At 43.6% G+C, this 17,131-nt stretch overlaps 1 protein-coding gene across 2 annotated transcripts in view; it reads right to left on the bottom strand.

Annotated features, from left to right (window-relative positions):
* Positions 1–327: 327 nt before the first annotated feature.
* The window catches only part of TUFT1 (tuftelin 1), a 51,602-nt gene continuing 34,798 nt past the window's right edge, over positions 328–17,131 (bottom strand). For both annotated transcript variants that reach the window (XM_078669647.1, XM_078669646.1), the window contains exons 8-13: positions 16,298–16,426; positions 12,923–13,011; positions 12,381–12,486; positions 11,555–11,638; positions 7,918–8,018; positions 328–3,815 (exon numbers count right to left, since the gene is read on the bottom strand). In XM_078669647.1, the coding sequence (XP_078525773.1) occupies positions 3,749–3,815; positions 7,918–8,018; positions 11,555–11,638; positions 12,381–12,486; positions 12,923–13,011; positions 16,298–16,426 (576 nt within the window). In that variant the 3' untranslated portion in view covers positions 328–3,748. The remainder of the gene's footprint in view (positions 3,816–7,917; positions 8,019–11,554; positions 11,639–12,380; positions 12,487–12,922; positions 13,012–16,297; positions 16,427–17,131) is intronic.

Below are 17,131 nucleotides of genomic sequence, written 5' to 3'. Positions count from 1 at the left end.
TTAACAACTTTGAGTTGTCCTAGCTCCTTAATGCATTGAAGAGAAGTCCCAAACTGTCCACACCAGACAACACTTTGCACAAAGTAGAGAAACTGAAGATTCCATGAAGCTAAGGAACAGCAGTAACAACTGTGTAACACTGCATGCCAATCCTAAGGGCGCCGTTGGCCAGAGAAGGACCACCAGCAGTGGAGAAGCAAAATGTGAGCAGTTGAGTGCAGATAGGTCTCGAAAGGCAGCATCCATAAAACCAAGCACTCGATCCACTGTATGTATCACTAGAGACCGGAATATCTGAAATGAACAGACTGCAACCAACACACCGCCTTGTATCACGTATACTTTATTGAAAATAAATCTATTTAAAAAAAAAAAACTACACAGATACAATTGGTAGTTGAACCAGTGTCAACTGAATCCAATACACCAATAAATTACAAAAATAAATAGTTACAACTTAATTCGCTACAAACCCGAATTATCCTGTGCAGATCCTGTGTATACATCATCCTTACAATAAGGAGACAGGTTACACTGAGGAAATCAGGTTAGGCACTGAAACAAAATGATGCTGATCTGCCCAAGAGAAAACAGGCACATGACCTGAAGCCCTTCAAGTTTAAATAATTGCATATCAGTCAAGATCCTACAGCTATGGTAAGGCACGCTCTATAGCGCTGGATGGCATTGTAGTGCGGAAGCGGACAGGAAGACTATGTCCACTGAGCAGAATATTGCTGTGTATAAAAATCGAGTATCAATAGGAGGCCATTAAAGCACCTGCAAGCAGAGGTAGGAAGGCAGCCTTTGTAATAAGCCCTCAGTAGGTAAGTACAGCTCTGCTGCCTAAGGAATAAACTAGACACAGGAAAGTATTTTTTTTAAAGAAAACAAAAATCACATTTAAGTCAGTTTTTTTGTTGGCAAACAACTTGGCTGACTCCTCCCTCTGACAACTCTGGTAACAGTAAAGCACACAGGGGTCTGTGTCAGAAGATAACACACATTCATTGGACATAGCCCTCTTAACACCTAGAGATTCCTATGTGCCTTCAAAGAGAACGTAGACAAAAAGACACTTTCAATTACAAATATGTTTTAACCCAAGTAAGGAATGCAATACCTGCCCTGGTTTACAGCCTCCAGTCTTTGAAGCACACAATGGGACATCTTTTTTGAAAGTTAACCAACATCTACAACATTTGCGGGACTTGAAGTTTATTTTTACATTTTTCAGGATATTCTTAGGTAGACTTTTGCTTACAAAGATAATTTTTGTGTGATGTCTTATGGATCTTGTATGAAGTCTGTGTGCTCATTAAATAAAAGCCAGAGAGTGGGGTAACTGCATATCCTAAATGTCACTCAATGACATTAAGCCAAACTTTTTCACAGTCCCTCAATAAGTGACTTTTTCACTCTGCTGCCGACCCCGCATGCGTGTATTACATTTGTTGCCTTAAATACAGAGAGCAGAGGGTACCCAACTATAAGGGAAAGAAGGCAGGAAGTGCACTGCCAGACCCAGTATTCCTTCACCTCTTTCCCAGACGTGGCAGAGCTTTGATGTGCAGGGATATATTAGTGTCTAGATGCAACACAACCACCAGGACTGTGGCTGAGAACATTAAGCTCATTTCACATGTTTACGAGGCAAAAAGATGGGCATTAAATCTTTATGGAAGGTTGATAGCAGTGCAGATTTGTGTTGAATGACAATTTATCAGCACAGACCACCACAATGCATGTTTTGTGGCAGAAAAACAATATGGAGGATACTTCATGGCATGCGAAGGTTTGTGGGAAATATTTTATTTGGGGGAAGCCTGCAATCAAATTGCAATTGTCCCGCTGTGCTAAAGTACCCTAAAGATCATTTGGAGGCAGAACAAGTATTTAGGGATACGACTGCCATTAACCATAGAATTCAAACTCTTAAATACGCCAGTTACTCTTCTCTGCCCAGATCTGGGTAAAAAGGATACAAAAGGAGGAGCGTGGACACTGGTGTAGTGCAACCTCGTCCACCCAACAAAGTTGTAAAGCAAGAAGAGATCTCAACAATTAGGATCAATAAAGTAGAATGAGATGCGATTCATTTCCAAGTTTGGGCCTCAGCCTACAGTCTTGCAGAACGATTCATGCCACTCGCATAAAATTCAACCCTTGCGTCCGCTGGGTACCAGCCCAGCAGAGCCCAGCACCTGCCTGGTGATAGACACCAAGAAAGAAGGCTCACTCAGTGGCTTGGTTCAGCAGTGTAGTCTCTTCTTGGCAATGGTTACGGAGGTACAGCTATAGATTTAGAGCGTGGAAAAACAGTAAATGTAAAATAACTCGTAAAGGAATAAGTCAAAACCCTGTTAACGTAAACAATTAGGGAAATCCAGGGGCGTAGCAAGTGGGAGGAGGGTGGTTCGCCCCGGGCGGCACGAGTTTTGGGGAGCAGCTTCCCCCCCCCGCCCTTACATGCAGGGCGGCAATCACAGGGGCCACAATGGGAGACAATCAGTCTAGCTACGCCATTGGGGATATCCACGGTACTGTTGGATACTAAACAGTACATAACTTAGTACCTGAAACGCTTGAATAAATCTCAGCCACTGGTATTACTCTGGGTCACATTCCAGTCCATCACCTTTTTGCAAACTGTGCCACTATCAAATACCTCCTAGGTACAAGGAATTCCACCCATCACTTCTTTCCTTCTCAGACAGCAAGACCGGTCACATTGGTTCCACAGCAGGTCATGAAATGGGAGTAACAAACAGACCTGGCAATGTATCATGTCCCATGACTTTGGATGAATATTAATAAATCAGAATTTTACAAAATGCTCCAAGACACGGGTGCTCAAGCTCACCACCATCCATGCACTATTTTACAGTGCTTACCCTGAGTACCGCGACGTTCCTATATTTTCTTACTAAAACAAATGTATTTGTAGGCCACAATTTTGCAACATCAATGACCAACCATCCAAACATTGAGACTTTGGAAAGGACAAGGATACAGAAAGTTGTCAGGATGATCAGTGCTGTACCCTTCGCACATGGAATGCAATAAGTGCTTTGTAGCACCAATCCTTTAGCACAGAATATCACGGTCTAGATGACGTGGTCCTAAGAAGGAAATCTGAAGATCCCACATTTTGAAACAAGTGCTTACGCTAAATGTGATCGGTCACAGCAACAGCCAAGGATAACATGATTGTTTATCAACTGGATAGCCGGGCTTCTTTTACAAGCGTAATGATGCATAGGTGAGCCCAGACTCTGGGATTGCGTCTTCTCGTGTATGCCTCTTCTATAGCAAGGTGACCAACAAGGCCTGCAGCTACTGTAGGCGTATCATGGGACCGGCTGTCACTAGTTGACTGATTCCCCAAAATCTGGCAGAGTGCTGTGATAGGTACTCGGAGGGTGCTCTTCAGAAGAAAGCCAGCCAGCAGTCTCCCATACACGTGTATACAGACGTCCAACTTTTGCCATCTCAATGGGTTACCCAAATACAAAGTGACCGCTTCTGAGAAGTCCTCGTCTTCTGAAAAAAATGTGTCCTCATCCACAGTTGGCAACACCAGCAAATTCATCTTCAGGTGTTGCAGGATAGTTCTGAACAGGTCCAGCAGAAGTCAGGACAGTAGGGAGACTAGAACTAGAATTAGTTTTAAGGGGTTGGGGAGGAGGGCGAATAAGAGGACAGTTTCAGCCACAGCTCCTGTACTCATTCTTCAGTCTTTCGGAACTCATGTTTCCAAAACTCGAATAAGTGGGAGTGGCTTGGGAGGTCCAGGTTGCATGTACTGCCGTCTACTGCAAAGGCAAAAAAACAATGAAAGAGAAAATGTAATTTAGTTTTCGAACCACAATCCTGTCACAATAAATAGTATTTGACACAGCAATGTACTTCCCAATTTAGGTAGTCCCCAGCGGGAGAGCTATTTACTTATGACAACAGTAGATCTTTAACACCGATTTCTCCAGATAAAGTAGTTACAATATTCGAGTCTGGGAATAACTCAGTACACAAAGAATATTTCTAAGATCACAAATACTAGAATGATTCCATCACAGACAAGGGGGCATGGCAGTCACTTTCCTCATTTTTGTAGGGAAAAGGTTTAATGAATCAAAGTCCTGTGAGCTGCAACGTGTCACCTAGCTTTAACCAATTCAGTGGTTGACCAAATGTCACATCTCACTGGTAACTAACATGCTAATTAAACCATTTTTCACAGTGGGTGCCAAGCAAATCTCATATTAAAAGCAAAAGAGCCGATGAAATCACCTGCTCTATGACAAATACTAGAAAATATGATTCAATGTATGACAATGAACATATTTGAACATTATGTTGGGCCAAGAATGCCAAAATACTCTTTAGTAACCCTTAACTGGCTTGCAAACGTCCAACCTTCTCACTAGAGGGAGAATCATTGGGTAATGAATGAAATGAGGGAGGGGTTTACTATCTTTGCTCTATCCCTAGGCATTGTCCAATTTCTTTTGTCTAAGATCATATTTTTGCAGGGCGACACAAGTGATGTCCTTTGAGGAGCAAGGTTAATTTGGATTGAAGGCGGTATGTATGTGTGGGTGAGGAAGTCTTCATCTTAGCCAGGTACTCCATTCAACACCACACTGCTGGTGTTCAAGTAAGCCTTCTTCCCAACTGTGTTTCTCTCTTCTGCTTTTTCTCAGACATCCAATGAGCAAAAGCAACCCTTCTAGTAAAAAGAAAACTCTACCTTTCAATGCTCTGCCCCTTCCAAGTACCAGCTGGAGAGACTCACAATGTCAAAAACAGTGCACAAGATTTTTTTTTGCCAATCTACAAATAAGAGACCCAATAGCCGATGTGCCAAAATTGCAGTGGTTCCTCTGTATACATCCAAATAACCTTTAAAATGCCCTTTACCTACAAATGCACATAACACTTCCCTCCTATTTATTTATTTTATTTTTGACATTTGTAGAGCGCACTGTTACCGTACGGTGTCCTGGCGCTATCAATTCAGCAAAAATACTCAATGTCTACAACAGTCCTCTGCAATCCGAAAACCTCCCATAACTCATCAGCAGTATTCTGTCAACACACTGTCACCATTTGGAACAAAACCAAGCTAACCCAACCCCATTCCTCCCCCAAACTCCATCACATTTTAGAAAACCCCACAAATTAACAAGTTACTTACCTTTGGTAATGTTCTTTATAGTGGATGCTCTAACTGCAAGTCCTCACCTTCAAATACTCATCAAGCGCCAGATTGGATCAGGAACATTTTCTCCAGCAATCGCCTGCAGTAAACTACAGAGGTAGATTGCCCAGATTCAGATAAAGGACTCTGCCGAGCTGCTGCAAAAGAAGATCCTCACAAAGTGGTAGCCTGCTTGGAAGGAAGATTCCCATGCCCAAAAGTTTCAGGTACCGCACTCATTCACCCAATCTGGAGGCACTAGGGTGATTTGGGCCTCGTGGTTCCTCATCTTCGTCAAAACTCAGGGAAAGAGGAACAAAGTTGGGAAAGCGTACAGAAGTAGTGTTCCATTCCAGAGGCAATTCATCGCCTAGTGAGTGTTGTCAAGGAAATGCCAACTAGCAAAACTTTTGACAATTAACTCTAATGGTGGGCAGTGACCACCGCCATCATTTTTGTGAACACCTGAGGGGCACTAGGGAGACCGAAGGGGAGATTAGCAAACTGAAGGCACTCCTGGTGTACCCGAACTGCAGGTAAGATCTGTGGGAATGCAGTCAGAGGTAGAGCACCATGACTCTACTAGCTCTAAAGCGGTCCAAGCTAGAATCTGCTTTGTCACTAAAAGGTGGTACATTTTCTACAGGCATATCCATAAGAGAGGCTTGCACACCTCCAGAAAATCCCAACAAACAAAGGACCCCCGTTTCCCTCACCCTGAGTCCCCTCCGCACTGTACAATACTGGTGCCAACCACCCTTCACTGGTAATTTTCAGGCTAGCAAGAATGACATATCTGGCCATGTCTTGTCTGAGCCAGAGAGGCCCTAAGGTCTTCCAGTACCACCGGCAAGATTTCACTGACCATGTCCCTGAGAGTGTGTGTGTGTGTAGTGACCTAATAAACAAACCACATTGAACAACCTCAATGCCTGGCTGGCAGGAGAATACATTTTCCACACATCAATCCCCTGAAACTCCCTATCCAGAGGTGTTGTGGGGAATACATTGGGGTTCCCATTGCTGTACAAGCCAAACCATAGTTTTGCTAATGCAACAAGTAACAAATAAGGTTTTATATAGTAGCATCAAATGAATGGTTACTATTATCACGACAATAAAAGACAAAACTTTCCTATTTGGCTGCATAGCATGCCCTGTAAGTAGGTCTACGGTCTTCTTTAAGGCTGGTCATATATTCTGGTGGGAGGTTTAAGTAACCAAACTCTATGATCTCCGGTACCAAATCGCTTGGTTCAGTTCCTTGGAAGGAGAGCTGTCACAGGTGTGGCAGTGGAGTTGGTGCTGGGACCGCTGCTTTAGCCAGGATACACCCAGGAGGGTGAATAAGCGTCTCCATCTTATGGAGGATTGGCTCTACAAAGGAGCCAGAGTCTTTCTGTGCCGTTTTTGAAGACGTTTTTAGTGCAGAGCGCTGAAGACGGTCGGCTCAGTGCCAAGGTGGAAGGTTTCGACAAGCGTTTGAGCAGAGCCAGAAGGCGGGAAACACAAATCTGATTTTCAGTGCCGATCATGGCCTGTTGGGAGTGGTGGCCCGGGAAAGCCCACAAAAAGAAATTGAGCCTCTTCTGGCACATCTACCTTGATGAATACACTGGTTCAGAGTCAGGCTGTATGACAACGTTTTGCACTTCTGTAATGCCATAGAGCCAAATCAGTTGAGATCAGGCTAAAGTTGGTCTGCTGTCAAATATCAGAATCAGCACAGGATCCTCTTCGGACACTAGTGGTGCCAGCACCGGCATAGAAAAGGTAGGGCCCAACAAAGGTCTTGGTATGGGGCACGGAGCAGATCCCAAGGAGCCAGATGGCACGGTGGATGGATCTGCAAGTGTTAAGCAGACTGATGGCCCCAGGCATTTCCTTGAGGCACAAAAGGCACACCGGAGGACATATGCCAAAACTATGTAAAATGGCCCCCTTGAAGGCATGAATCTGACGTGGTATCGCTGATGGCCCAGAAATCTCTGGGAGCACCGACATGAGTTGGAGATTTGGCTCCACAAATGGTGACATTTAGGGAGACTGGCTGACATTGTGACACCCCCGCACCTTCCCTTTGGATAGAAAGTGGCCACCTGAGGTAAATTTGGGCGTCGCTTTGTTGTTTGCATTTGGATTTCGATAAGGCCTTACCAGATGACTTAAAAAGCATAGAAGACCTCTTGCAGGAGGTGTCTCGGGAGAGAGATAGAGTCCACATCTGCAGCTTCTTCTGTTCAGCAACCTACAGCTTCGCATGTCGTTCCTGTATCACCTTCCAGTACTTGACAGCACATCTGATGCACAACTAAGTTGTGTACCAAGGCTAAATATTAAAGACCAACCTCACGTGGGTCAGTGGCTGGCATCTGCTTTGTACAACAGTCACAGCATGGTTGGAAACCTATTTTTTTTTTAGGAGAAAACAGTACACAGCTGCACAGTGCCACCTTGCGCAGGAGCACTGCTGGAGATAAAGTTCAGATCCAGTCTGTCGTCTGGAGAGAATTCTATGGTGAGGAATCTGCAGTTAAAAGTATCCATCAAAAATTATACTTCCAACATCCTGTAGGCAACAGAGCCATAATTATGGAAATATGTAGGACAGCAAAGAATACTAAGTAGGCAGATGACCAGACTCTTATACTCATCCGTCCCATACCTTGATTAGTCAAAACAGCAGCCGTATTTGGTCACAATCAATCTCAACTTACCCGTTCTGAAGATCTGGCTTTGAGTAGCTTTTAGAGGCATACGTGCTGTGGCCTGCTGGTTTCCCCAGAAGGTGATCTATGCGGTCATGCATCTCTAGATTCTGCAAACCAACACAAGTGTCATTATTCAGAACACGATCCAGAGAGGGGGAGGGGGGGGATAATTTACACAGTTGACCATATTAAAGCATTTCACTTCTAAATTACATGCCGTCCCTTGTTTTAAATTTTTTTTTATACATTTTTTATTGAAAAAATAAACAAACATCAGCAAAGCATCACAGTTCAAAGGGAGCATCACAATCTGCATCATCGGTACAGCGAGAAAATTCACAGAAATATTTAAACACCTCAATGCTATGTCTAGGGAGTCGGAGGGGTCGTCCACCTCAGGGTGGAAAGGAGGCTGACATATTTCTCCACGGTAGGAATTCCAGGGGCCCCACACCCGAGACCATTTCTTAGGGCACCCACGTGCTACATATACAGTCTTTTCTCTGAACATAGCCCAATCCAAGTCCCTCTCCCAATCCTGAACCGTGGGCGGGTCCAACGCACCCCACCGCTGGGCAATATTCCTCTTGGCCAGCATTAGCCCCAACGCTACCCACTGTGTCTGACAAACATTCCCCTTGTATTAATTTAAAGCTGCCTACAGCATAGCTCTTCCACTCAGCATCCACAGTGTGTAATTTCAAATGCAAAGAGTAAACAAGTTCCTGGTCTCCACCACCGATTTTGTCAAACGCCCTATTACGAAACTATTAGCAAAAAGCTATTTTTCAACAAAATGGCAAAGCATTTGAATGAAAGAGCAATCACACGTTTTTAGTCCTGGGTTATCTGTTAAACAGTTTTGTCACAAATTTTAGGACATGGTCAGGAAAAAAGTTGTAGGCGTCTTTAGGTAATTTTATTGCCCATGTTCAAAACCGTTAATTTCTAATTAAGAAAGCTCGGGCTTTTAAGACATTGTATATTTCCTGCAAGCTTTGAAGCCCAGTCAAACTGTTTTATTCTTAAACATGCTGCAATGTATCAACAGTTCTGTGATTTTCATTTACGAATGAGAGCACATTTTACTAGTAGAATGCGAATTCTTTTTTTATATAAACAAAAAGTATAGTAAACGTGTTGGACAACACTTGTGTGGTCTTCTCAGCACTAGTGCACAAATACAGTTTTGAATTGAGTGGGACTCTTCATTCCTGTTCCAACTCATGGGAAGAGTTCTGAAATAGAGCTACATCATTATAAAAACTGGAATTCCAAATGCATTTAAACTTCATTGGAGGCCCAGATTAATGCCTGCCTGCATGTTTCCCCTTGCCATAGAGTTCAATGGTGTTTCTCTACTGCCCATGTGCTGGTTACCCCATTGATGCTGTACCAGAAATAGAAGTAAAGGGAATTCCCCGTGTCTGTTCTTATGATGGAAGGAAAAGTGCCGACTAGAAGCAGGGCTAAACTTTGAACAGAGGAATAAAGGACAGAGAAGGTGCACCTGTGCTATGTTCATCATAAACAACAAGACTGAACCCAAATTGGTTTCTAAATTTATTACAAAAACTCATGACAAAGTAGGCCTGAACTTATTTATCGTGAAAAGCGTAAGTTATAGCAGATATTCCTTTAAGGGTGGATTGTTATTACACTGTGTTAAAGCCCGATGAGGGGTAACATATGATATGGATTCTCACCAATTGATAAGTAAGGGGTTGCTTTTGGGTACCTCTGCGATCACCCTGGGGTGTAGAAAATCTGCACTGTGAGAATCCTTCTCAAGCCCTCATAGCAGGAGTTCTACATTGTTTTGCCAACTCTAATTCAGTATATATTGCTAATTTTATGACTGTATGCTTGATGGTTGACTTGGAGGAATGTTTATCTATCTTCATTTGTAGTGTGCTGCCTCTTGTGCAGCAAATAATTTAAAACTTGCATGTCATTCTTGAAATGGTATTGTCCATAGTGTATCACAGTTTTACTGTTCTGAGATGGCCTCCTTGTTTATAAGCATCATGTTGGCCACCTTGGACCAGTACAACAATTACACCGCACACTGTAGCTTTCAAAGATGGCTGTGCAGTGCAATATCTTCTGAGCCATCAACTTGCATGGTACTGTGTACAGCATGTAATTTTCCATTCCATAATAGTAACACATTGCTTTTAAATGTTGTAACTATCATTGAACTTTAGAACAATGATACACTGTGTATAATGTCATTTGCAAATCTGATGTTCGCTTTAATGTTTAATTTTGTTTTTGTATTGCAAGCATATGCCCGCAAATTTAGGTTACGGCATATTTTCTTTTTTAATACTGCTATCATTTTAATTTATCTTCCATATTCTTAAAGATAGTGTTTGTTTTACTGCGAAAGGGTAAGTGGGTGAATGCACAAATGAATCAGCTGGTGGATGCATGAGTGCACAGATGAGCGCATGTATGTCACCTAACCTCATCAGTGACTGAAGAGGCACTTTCAGTTCATAAACAAACCCAATTGTCTTTACAAATGCTTACTGAGGTGGGGAGGGTCATCGTGACCCACTTTAGGCTGGCCTCTCCTGAGTAATGGCCCCTCCCCACATTCAGTGGTAATAGATAAAGACAGACAGAGGTTACCTAGTGGCTCAAGCCACTGACTTTGGAACCTGGGGGCCCAGGTTCGAATCACAGCTGTGCCGCTAGACATAACATTATGTGATCTTGGGCAATTCACGTAATCTCCCGTGCCTAATTGTGAGTAAAAGTTATTTGTGCAAACACCACTTAATGTACACAATCTTCTAGATCGTCTCCTGATACCTTGTGTAATGTACAGCGCTCTGTTGCTTTACAGCTAGGTTCACACCAGATAAATAGCAATACAGACAAGTATATGTTTTCATTTATTATATATCATATATGCAGATACTAAGAGTGCAATTCCCTATGTTCTAACACGGTTGATTGTGGGGAGAGGTCATGACAGAAGAGGAGAGGTTATTAAGTTGTGAATGCTGTTTTTGACCCCACCTCCCTTGACATGGCAGGACGAGGAAGGACAAGAGGATGGGGAGTGGTTGGTGAACACCTGGAATAGGGGACTTGCACTGGATTGATGGAGTGGACATTAGAATGAGCTCGTGTGTGTTACATTTGGACTGGGTGCTTTCAGCGATGTGTCGCTTGATGTCCAGGGTGTGGAGGAGTGCGTCAGGGAAGCCTTTCATTTTCTTGGTTTGAGTCTCCAAGGAATGTGTATTGGGTGTATTTAGAGTCGGGGGTGATGAGGTCCGATATTATCTTGGTGAAGTACTTGCTGGGTTAAGGGGGTTGGTAGATCTGGATGTACATCGACCTCTCGGATGCAGAGAGTGGAAAGAGGTAAAGCAAAACAATATTCAAATGAATGAATGCCACAAATATAATTTTAAAGACGGTAAATGTGCACATTCTGAAGCCACTACAATGCCGGCTGCGGCCATAACAGTAAGCGCACACAGGTTTTTGGACTACCTCTATTCTATGGAATTATTTGCAGCATTAGTTTAAATGGGATTACAATTTCAGGAACAAATGTCACTGATGTACCTTTTGCTCTATAAAAAGACTACAGGAGGATGCTATGTAAGGAGCCCACACCTACCTCAGCGCTGAGGAGAGCCACCTTTTCCTGTAAATCCTGGATAATCGCGTCCTTTTCATCAATCACATACCTCGAATTCTGAAGCTGTTAACAGTAAAAGAAGAGGCATGTTCAAGCTGCTTTGCCATGCATTCAAGGTCTACAGAAAAGAACCCAACAGTCACGCTGGCCATCACCATCATTCTGCGACATGGACAGAGGCCTGCATTTGGTCTCTCATATATAATGTATTTTTAGTTGCCAGCCTGAAACCGTCTCCATGCCTGTACGTTCTAAAGTTCATCGCTCCTAAAATCCCACTCGGCCGCCCCACTACAGCCCCATGACACAGCCTTACCCCAACTATATAGCAGAGTTCATCTGAACTGCAATAAGCTACAATCTAGGAGTGCTACTCAGTGCTTTTATATGCTTGTAATTGCCCTCTTTCCACATATTTGCTATACTGATAACATGCAGCATTCACATTAACAATCCAATGGGGGACACCAAAATCTGCCAGCATAGAGTTGGTCTTGAAGTGCACTGGTCTTTTCCATAGACTGCCATCATAACAAAGAAAAATAACCACAAGGAACAGCGGACAGTAAAATGGACCCAAGTTGGTAGTCGCACTCCATGCATTTTACAGCAATGGAACTGCAAGCAAAGCACATGGACACTACTTGCACTCAAGTTCAGAATCCATAAAGGACATATTCAAAGAACAGACAGCGGGTCTACCTTTACATATTAGTGGCTTCTAATACCTGCAGTGAACTCTACTGGAAGCCGAGCTTCAACAAATACAGTAGGTTGTACCACATAGCAAATCTTTGACACACACCTGCTCAATCATCTGGCGGACCTTTCGCTGCTGGCTTTTCAGCATGTCATCAAGATGGTGGATCTTTTCACGCAACGTCTGAACTTCCTTCTCAAGCTGGACAGACCTTCGAGAAATAGGAGGGACCATAAACCGGGGAACATGCATTGTCAATTCTACAATTCACTGTAGGGGAATAAAATATTCCCTTACTGTCCATGCTATTCAGTAATTCATGCTTACTGCAAGTGAAGTGAGAGACTGAAAGTTGTAAGCCAATGCAGGACATCTTCACCCCACATGTTTTCCTTCTCACAGGTAACCATAGGCACTAATGCTGCAAGGTTCTCATTAATGCACAAATGCAAGCAATATTTTCAAAGCTGCCAAAAAGCCACATGTGCAGACTACACCCATCCCTGAACTGCTTTAATGATTCCAGTTACACCCAAATCACTCATCAGGCAGCCCTCAATCACAACAGCTCCTCCTACAAAGCTGCTGAATGAGGAGGAATTTGCCACCAGTTTTTCCAGGACAACAGAATCAAGGTCAGTCCTTACCGATCCTGCTGTGGTGCTTTCTTCAGGGCTCTCAGTTTTTCCAGCTCCATTTCACCATCTTTCATCTTCTTCAGCAAATCTTGGTGCTCCTGCAGAAGTAAATGACATTTGAACACAGTGTTTTGGAGCAAGACAAACTATACAAGTTGTGGTCCATAAGCAACAATTTCTTCTCAGACAAATGAGTACACATTGGAACCGCAGCTCAAACACGAAAATTACCAGTGGTGCCAAACATTTATGCAGAAATAGCAAGACAAAGCTACCCCTCTTTTAGAAATTCAAAGGCCTGAATGGTCAAGGAGTCAGACAACCTCTGTTGATGTGCCAACAAGCTTTTAAGCACAGTCAGGTGCAATGGAAAAGCCAGCCTGGTGCCTAAAACTTCAGCCCATCAAACACTCTTAAGCTAACTTGCACCGAACGGAGCTACCACTAGGCTGTTGAGCACCAGGCCATGGGAAAGGTGATCAGATTTTCACATGTTCCATCACTGACCGGCGATCTTCACACAGGCGGGCAACTAGAGCCAAATTTCGTGGGGGGGGGGGGTGAAAATATTTCGGGGGGCTAACTCTTCCAACCCCGGACAAAGTGGCTGTGAGAAGGGGTGACCACACAACAAAAGCCTCATTTACAACTAAATGGTCTTTTAAAGACCTGGTAAGTACTCGGGTGCGGCTGCAATTACATGCTCGCCTGCCCGTGAAGCTGTGTCAGCCCGGGCTGACAGGCACGACGGGCGGCGGGGGGCTGAAGCACCGTGAGCCCAATGGGTGTTGCACGCCTGCCTTCACAGTCCATCCACGTGCACATTCACAAAGTCAAAAACACAGACTGTCATATCGCCACTGCGTTGTGGCTAAGTATGCAATGTAGAAATACAACACAAATACATACAACGTAACGCCTTAACGGCGGCCGCGATTTTGCGCCACTTCCGTAAAACGGGCGGGGCCGTGTCGGCCATTGGCCGACGGCAGAACTGGAGAGGTAGTGCTGCCGTCCGCCAATGGTAGCACGGAATGGGTTAATCACTCCGAAGTTGTAGGATTCTTGCATTACAGGGGAAGAGGAACACATTTGTCAACAAATGACCACCTGTACTTGATAAGATGGTGGACAAAGCCATGCGTCTCAGCAAGCACCGGCATTCCATAGTAGCCTTTTTTTTAGCCAAAGCGGATGAATCTCTAAAAACTAGGTAAGAGCTCCACCGTCAGCTGTATCTGTGCAGATCATCGCCTTCGGTAATATTTTGGCAAGAGACGTTCAGAGTATGGCACAAGACTTGTGTAACCTTCCACTAATGTTCAGGGAACTACTATTTTCTTATCCTTCAGCCCTCTCTGAAAGTGCAAGTGTTTTCTAGCTCTATCCCTAGTGTTCCGTTTCCCATCCCCCAAACATCTGCTCCTGTGTAGTTCTTGTTACTTTCTCATCCTCTCCCCAAGCTCATCCTTTCCTTTCCACAGACCCACCCTGACATTTCCTCATCATACGGGTTCCCCTGAGGCCCAACACCATGAACCACACATATACTCCCAGTTGCTTCTCCCATACCCGCTCCTCCATTGCGCCACAATCGATCCTCTGTACTTTATTTTACATCCCAACAGCTTCTATTTACTGGCACGCCTCTCTGCATAGCATAAAGTGCTTTAAAGCAAATAAATGATTATTGTTTTTTGATTTACAGATCCAAATGACACCCATTGTCTTTAATAAGTAAATAAACAAAAAAGTGCATGCGTCATTCATTAGGTGCATGTATGCCTTGTGACGTGCATGTCTATACAATGATGCAGCGACCTGCAGCAGACACAGCATAGCGCCTTTCTTCCTTTATTTTGCTGTTGCAACACAGCATCTGCAAAAAGAATTGGCTAAGTCAATAGATTAAAAACAGGAGATCAATTAGCTTTGCCAACCCTTGTTTAACAGGAGTATTATTTTAAAAACATTACACACAAAGTCTTACAAAACAGAAGGACAGGGAGAATTTAGAAGTATGAACTGTGGACAAAATTAGAAGAAACAATTTAGTTTTCAAGTAGTGAACGATCATAGTTTTCCCATTTTAAAAATACATGATTCATTGACATGCTCAGGACCCAGTGAAACAATGCTGGTCTGAATGTGGTGACTCACTACCAGAGACCTGGCAGAAACACATGTATACAGTAAATCTATATGTAGGGCAATTCACCCCACCTATGCTGCAAGAAGTGCAAGCAAAGTAGTCTCTGGTACTGCAGGGTCTGGTTATTGCTGAATGTGTTACTTCATGTTTTTCCTTTCTACAAGCTTCTCATGAACGCATGCAAACCGTGACTGTTAACAAAAGAAGCACTACATGCATGAAAAGAGTGCGTGTCAAAGCAGACATTGTGCTGTTCTACACAGCCGGCATCAGTTTCCTGGTCTGCCTAAGGACTTGGGAAACTCTGCCTGGCCAACATAAGCCTACACAAGACATAGAAAGAAGGTGGTTTCCTAGAACTCATTTAATCTTGTTTAAACAGCTATGTATGTGTGGCACTTGGTCCTTTATGTAGGACGCTTCAGTACAGATTCATATGACTACTCCAAGTTGCCAGAGGCCGCGTCATCCACAGCCATACTACACACTGCTGAATCACCACTCTACCCTCCTCTTTGCAATATCTCCCCCCCCCCCATAGTGCTTGTGCCATGAAGAAGGGAAACCGGTTTTGTTAGTTGTCGCGGCTTAAAGACAGCAGTTAATTGAAACCTGTGGTTATCCCTTTTGTTGCACTTCTGATGTAAATGAATGGGTTTTCCACTCCCTCTGCCGCCTCCTCCTCCGCTCATATACAAACAATACATGGGCGTTTACTACCGTTTTAGGTGATGCAGAGGTAATGGCCTATGGCCTGGCAATACTGCTTTTATAAGTCATTCAATTTATATCAAGGAAGAGGGATCAACCAATGTTAAGTCAGGAAATAGCACAATTTTCCTACAGTAATGTTCAGATGAACTCCAAACCCATTGCTGTCCTCCTCAATAACCCCTAAAGTCAGACTAAACCCCAAATAAACTGTAGTGTGGTGCTGCTTCCTGCCAGGAAGTGAACTCAAATATGCAACAGCTACAGAACGCCAGCAAGGAGCAGCAGATCAGACAACCCTCTCGCCTCCACTGCTTTGCAAAACATTTCATGTGTGCACTTTACTGTGCAAAATAAATGCGGCACTGCTTGGATTAGTATTGAAGAGCACGCAGGGTTCTGAATGCTAACTTGCCCATGACCTCCAACTATCATACCAATACATACGTGTTGCTACGGTTACAATTCAGAGTTCACCTCCACAAAACGAGAACACGCAAATGAATAGCAGCTGATCCTACCTTCTCCATCCCGGACATGAGCCTATGGAGTTCCTCCACTTCCCCTTCCTTCTGAGCCATTCCATCTTCGGCCTTCTTCAGGGCAACATTTGTTTGCTCCACCTCCTTCTGATAGTGGTTAAGAGTCACCTGTAATTGTTAGAAAGACCATTATGTGACAGCCTTCCAGGAAGGCACCTAACCACATGTGAGCACCCTGCAAAGCTTCAAAACATGATCCCCATTAACAGCACAGATGCCACAATTTACACACAAATTATTCAGCCACAAAGATCACATGTTTCCCAGATCCATCAAGATAACCTACTCCAGTGAAGGTTGTTTCTTAGAATTCTGTGATTTTATAATGGAGTAAACAAGACCTGGTAAACGTTTGAAGTCTGCAGCCACACATTCTGATGCAACATCATGCACTACAGCATTGCAAACTTGTAGCCTGTGAATCCATTTTAAAAGTCTGGTGGCCTACAGGAGTATCAGAAGGGGGTTAAACTTTACAGTCCCTAGGACATCAAAGAAGGCCCAATCAAATCAGGTATGTTCGGTATATCCAGCAGAACATAAGCAAACGGTACATCTCTACATGTGTGAATATTCAAACATTCTAATGTCATATAATGACAATAAACGGACATTTATAATCCCCAGATACTGGGTATTTTAGAACAGAATAACATTCACCAGAAAAATGTGTATATCACCTCAGCCCCAAGGGCTTCACCACAATATCTACACAGAAGCAAAAGCTGTACATATGCATGCTCAAAATCGATAAGCAGGGGTGTTGAGCCCGTAAGTGTTTAGCTTCAAATAAGACAAGTCACTTAAGGTGAT

The sequence above is a fragment of the Lissotriton helveticus genome, chromosome 12, assembly GCF_964261635.1.
Source record: "Lissotriton helveticus chromosome 12, aLisHel1.1, whole genome shotgun sequence".
In the NCBI taxonomy this organism is placed as follows: domain Eukaryota; kingdom Metazoa; phylum Chordata; class Amphibia; order Caudata; family Salamandridae; genus Lissotriton; species Lissotriton helveticus.
Note: the sequence above shows the minus strand (reverse complement) of the source record. Positions and strands in the feature narration are given on the sequence as shown.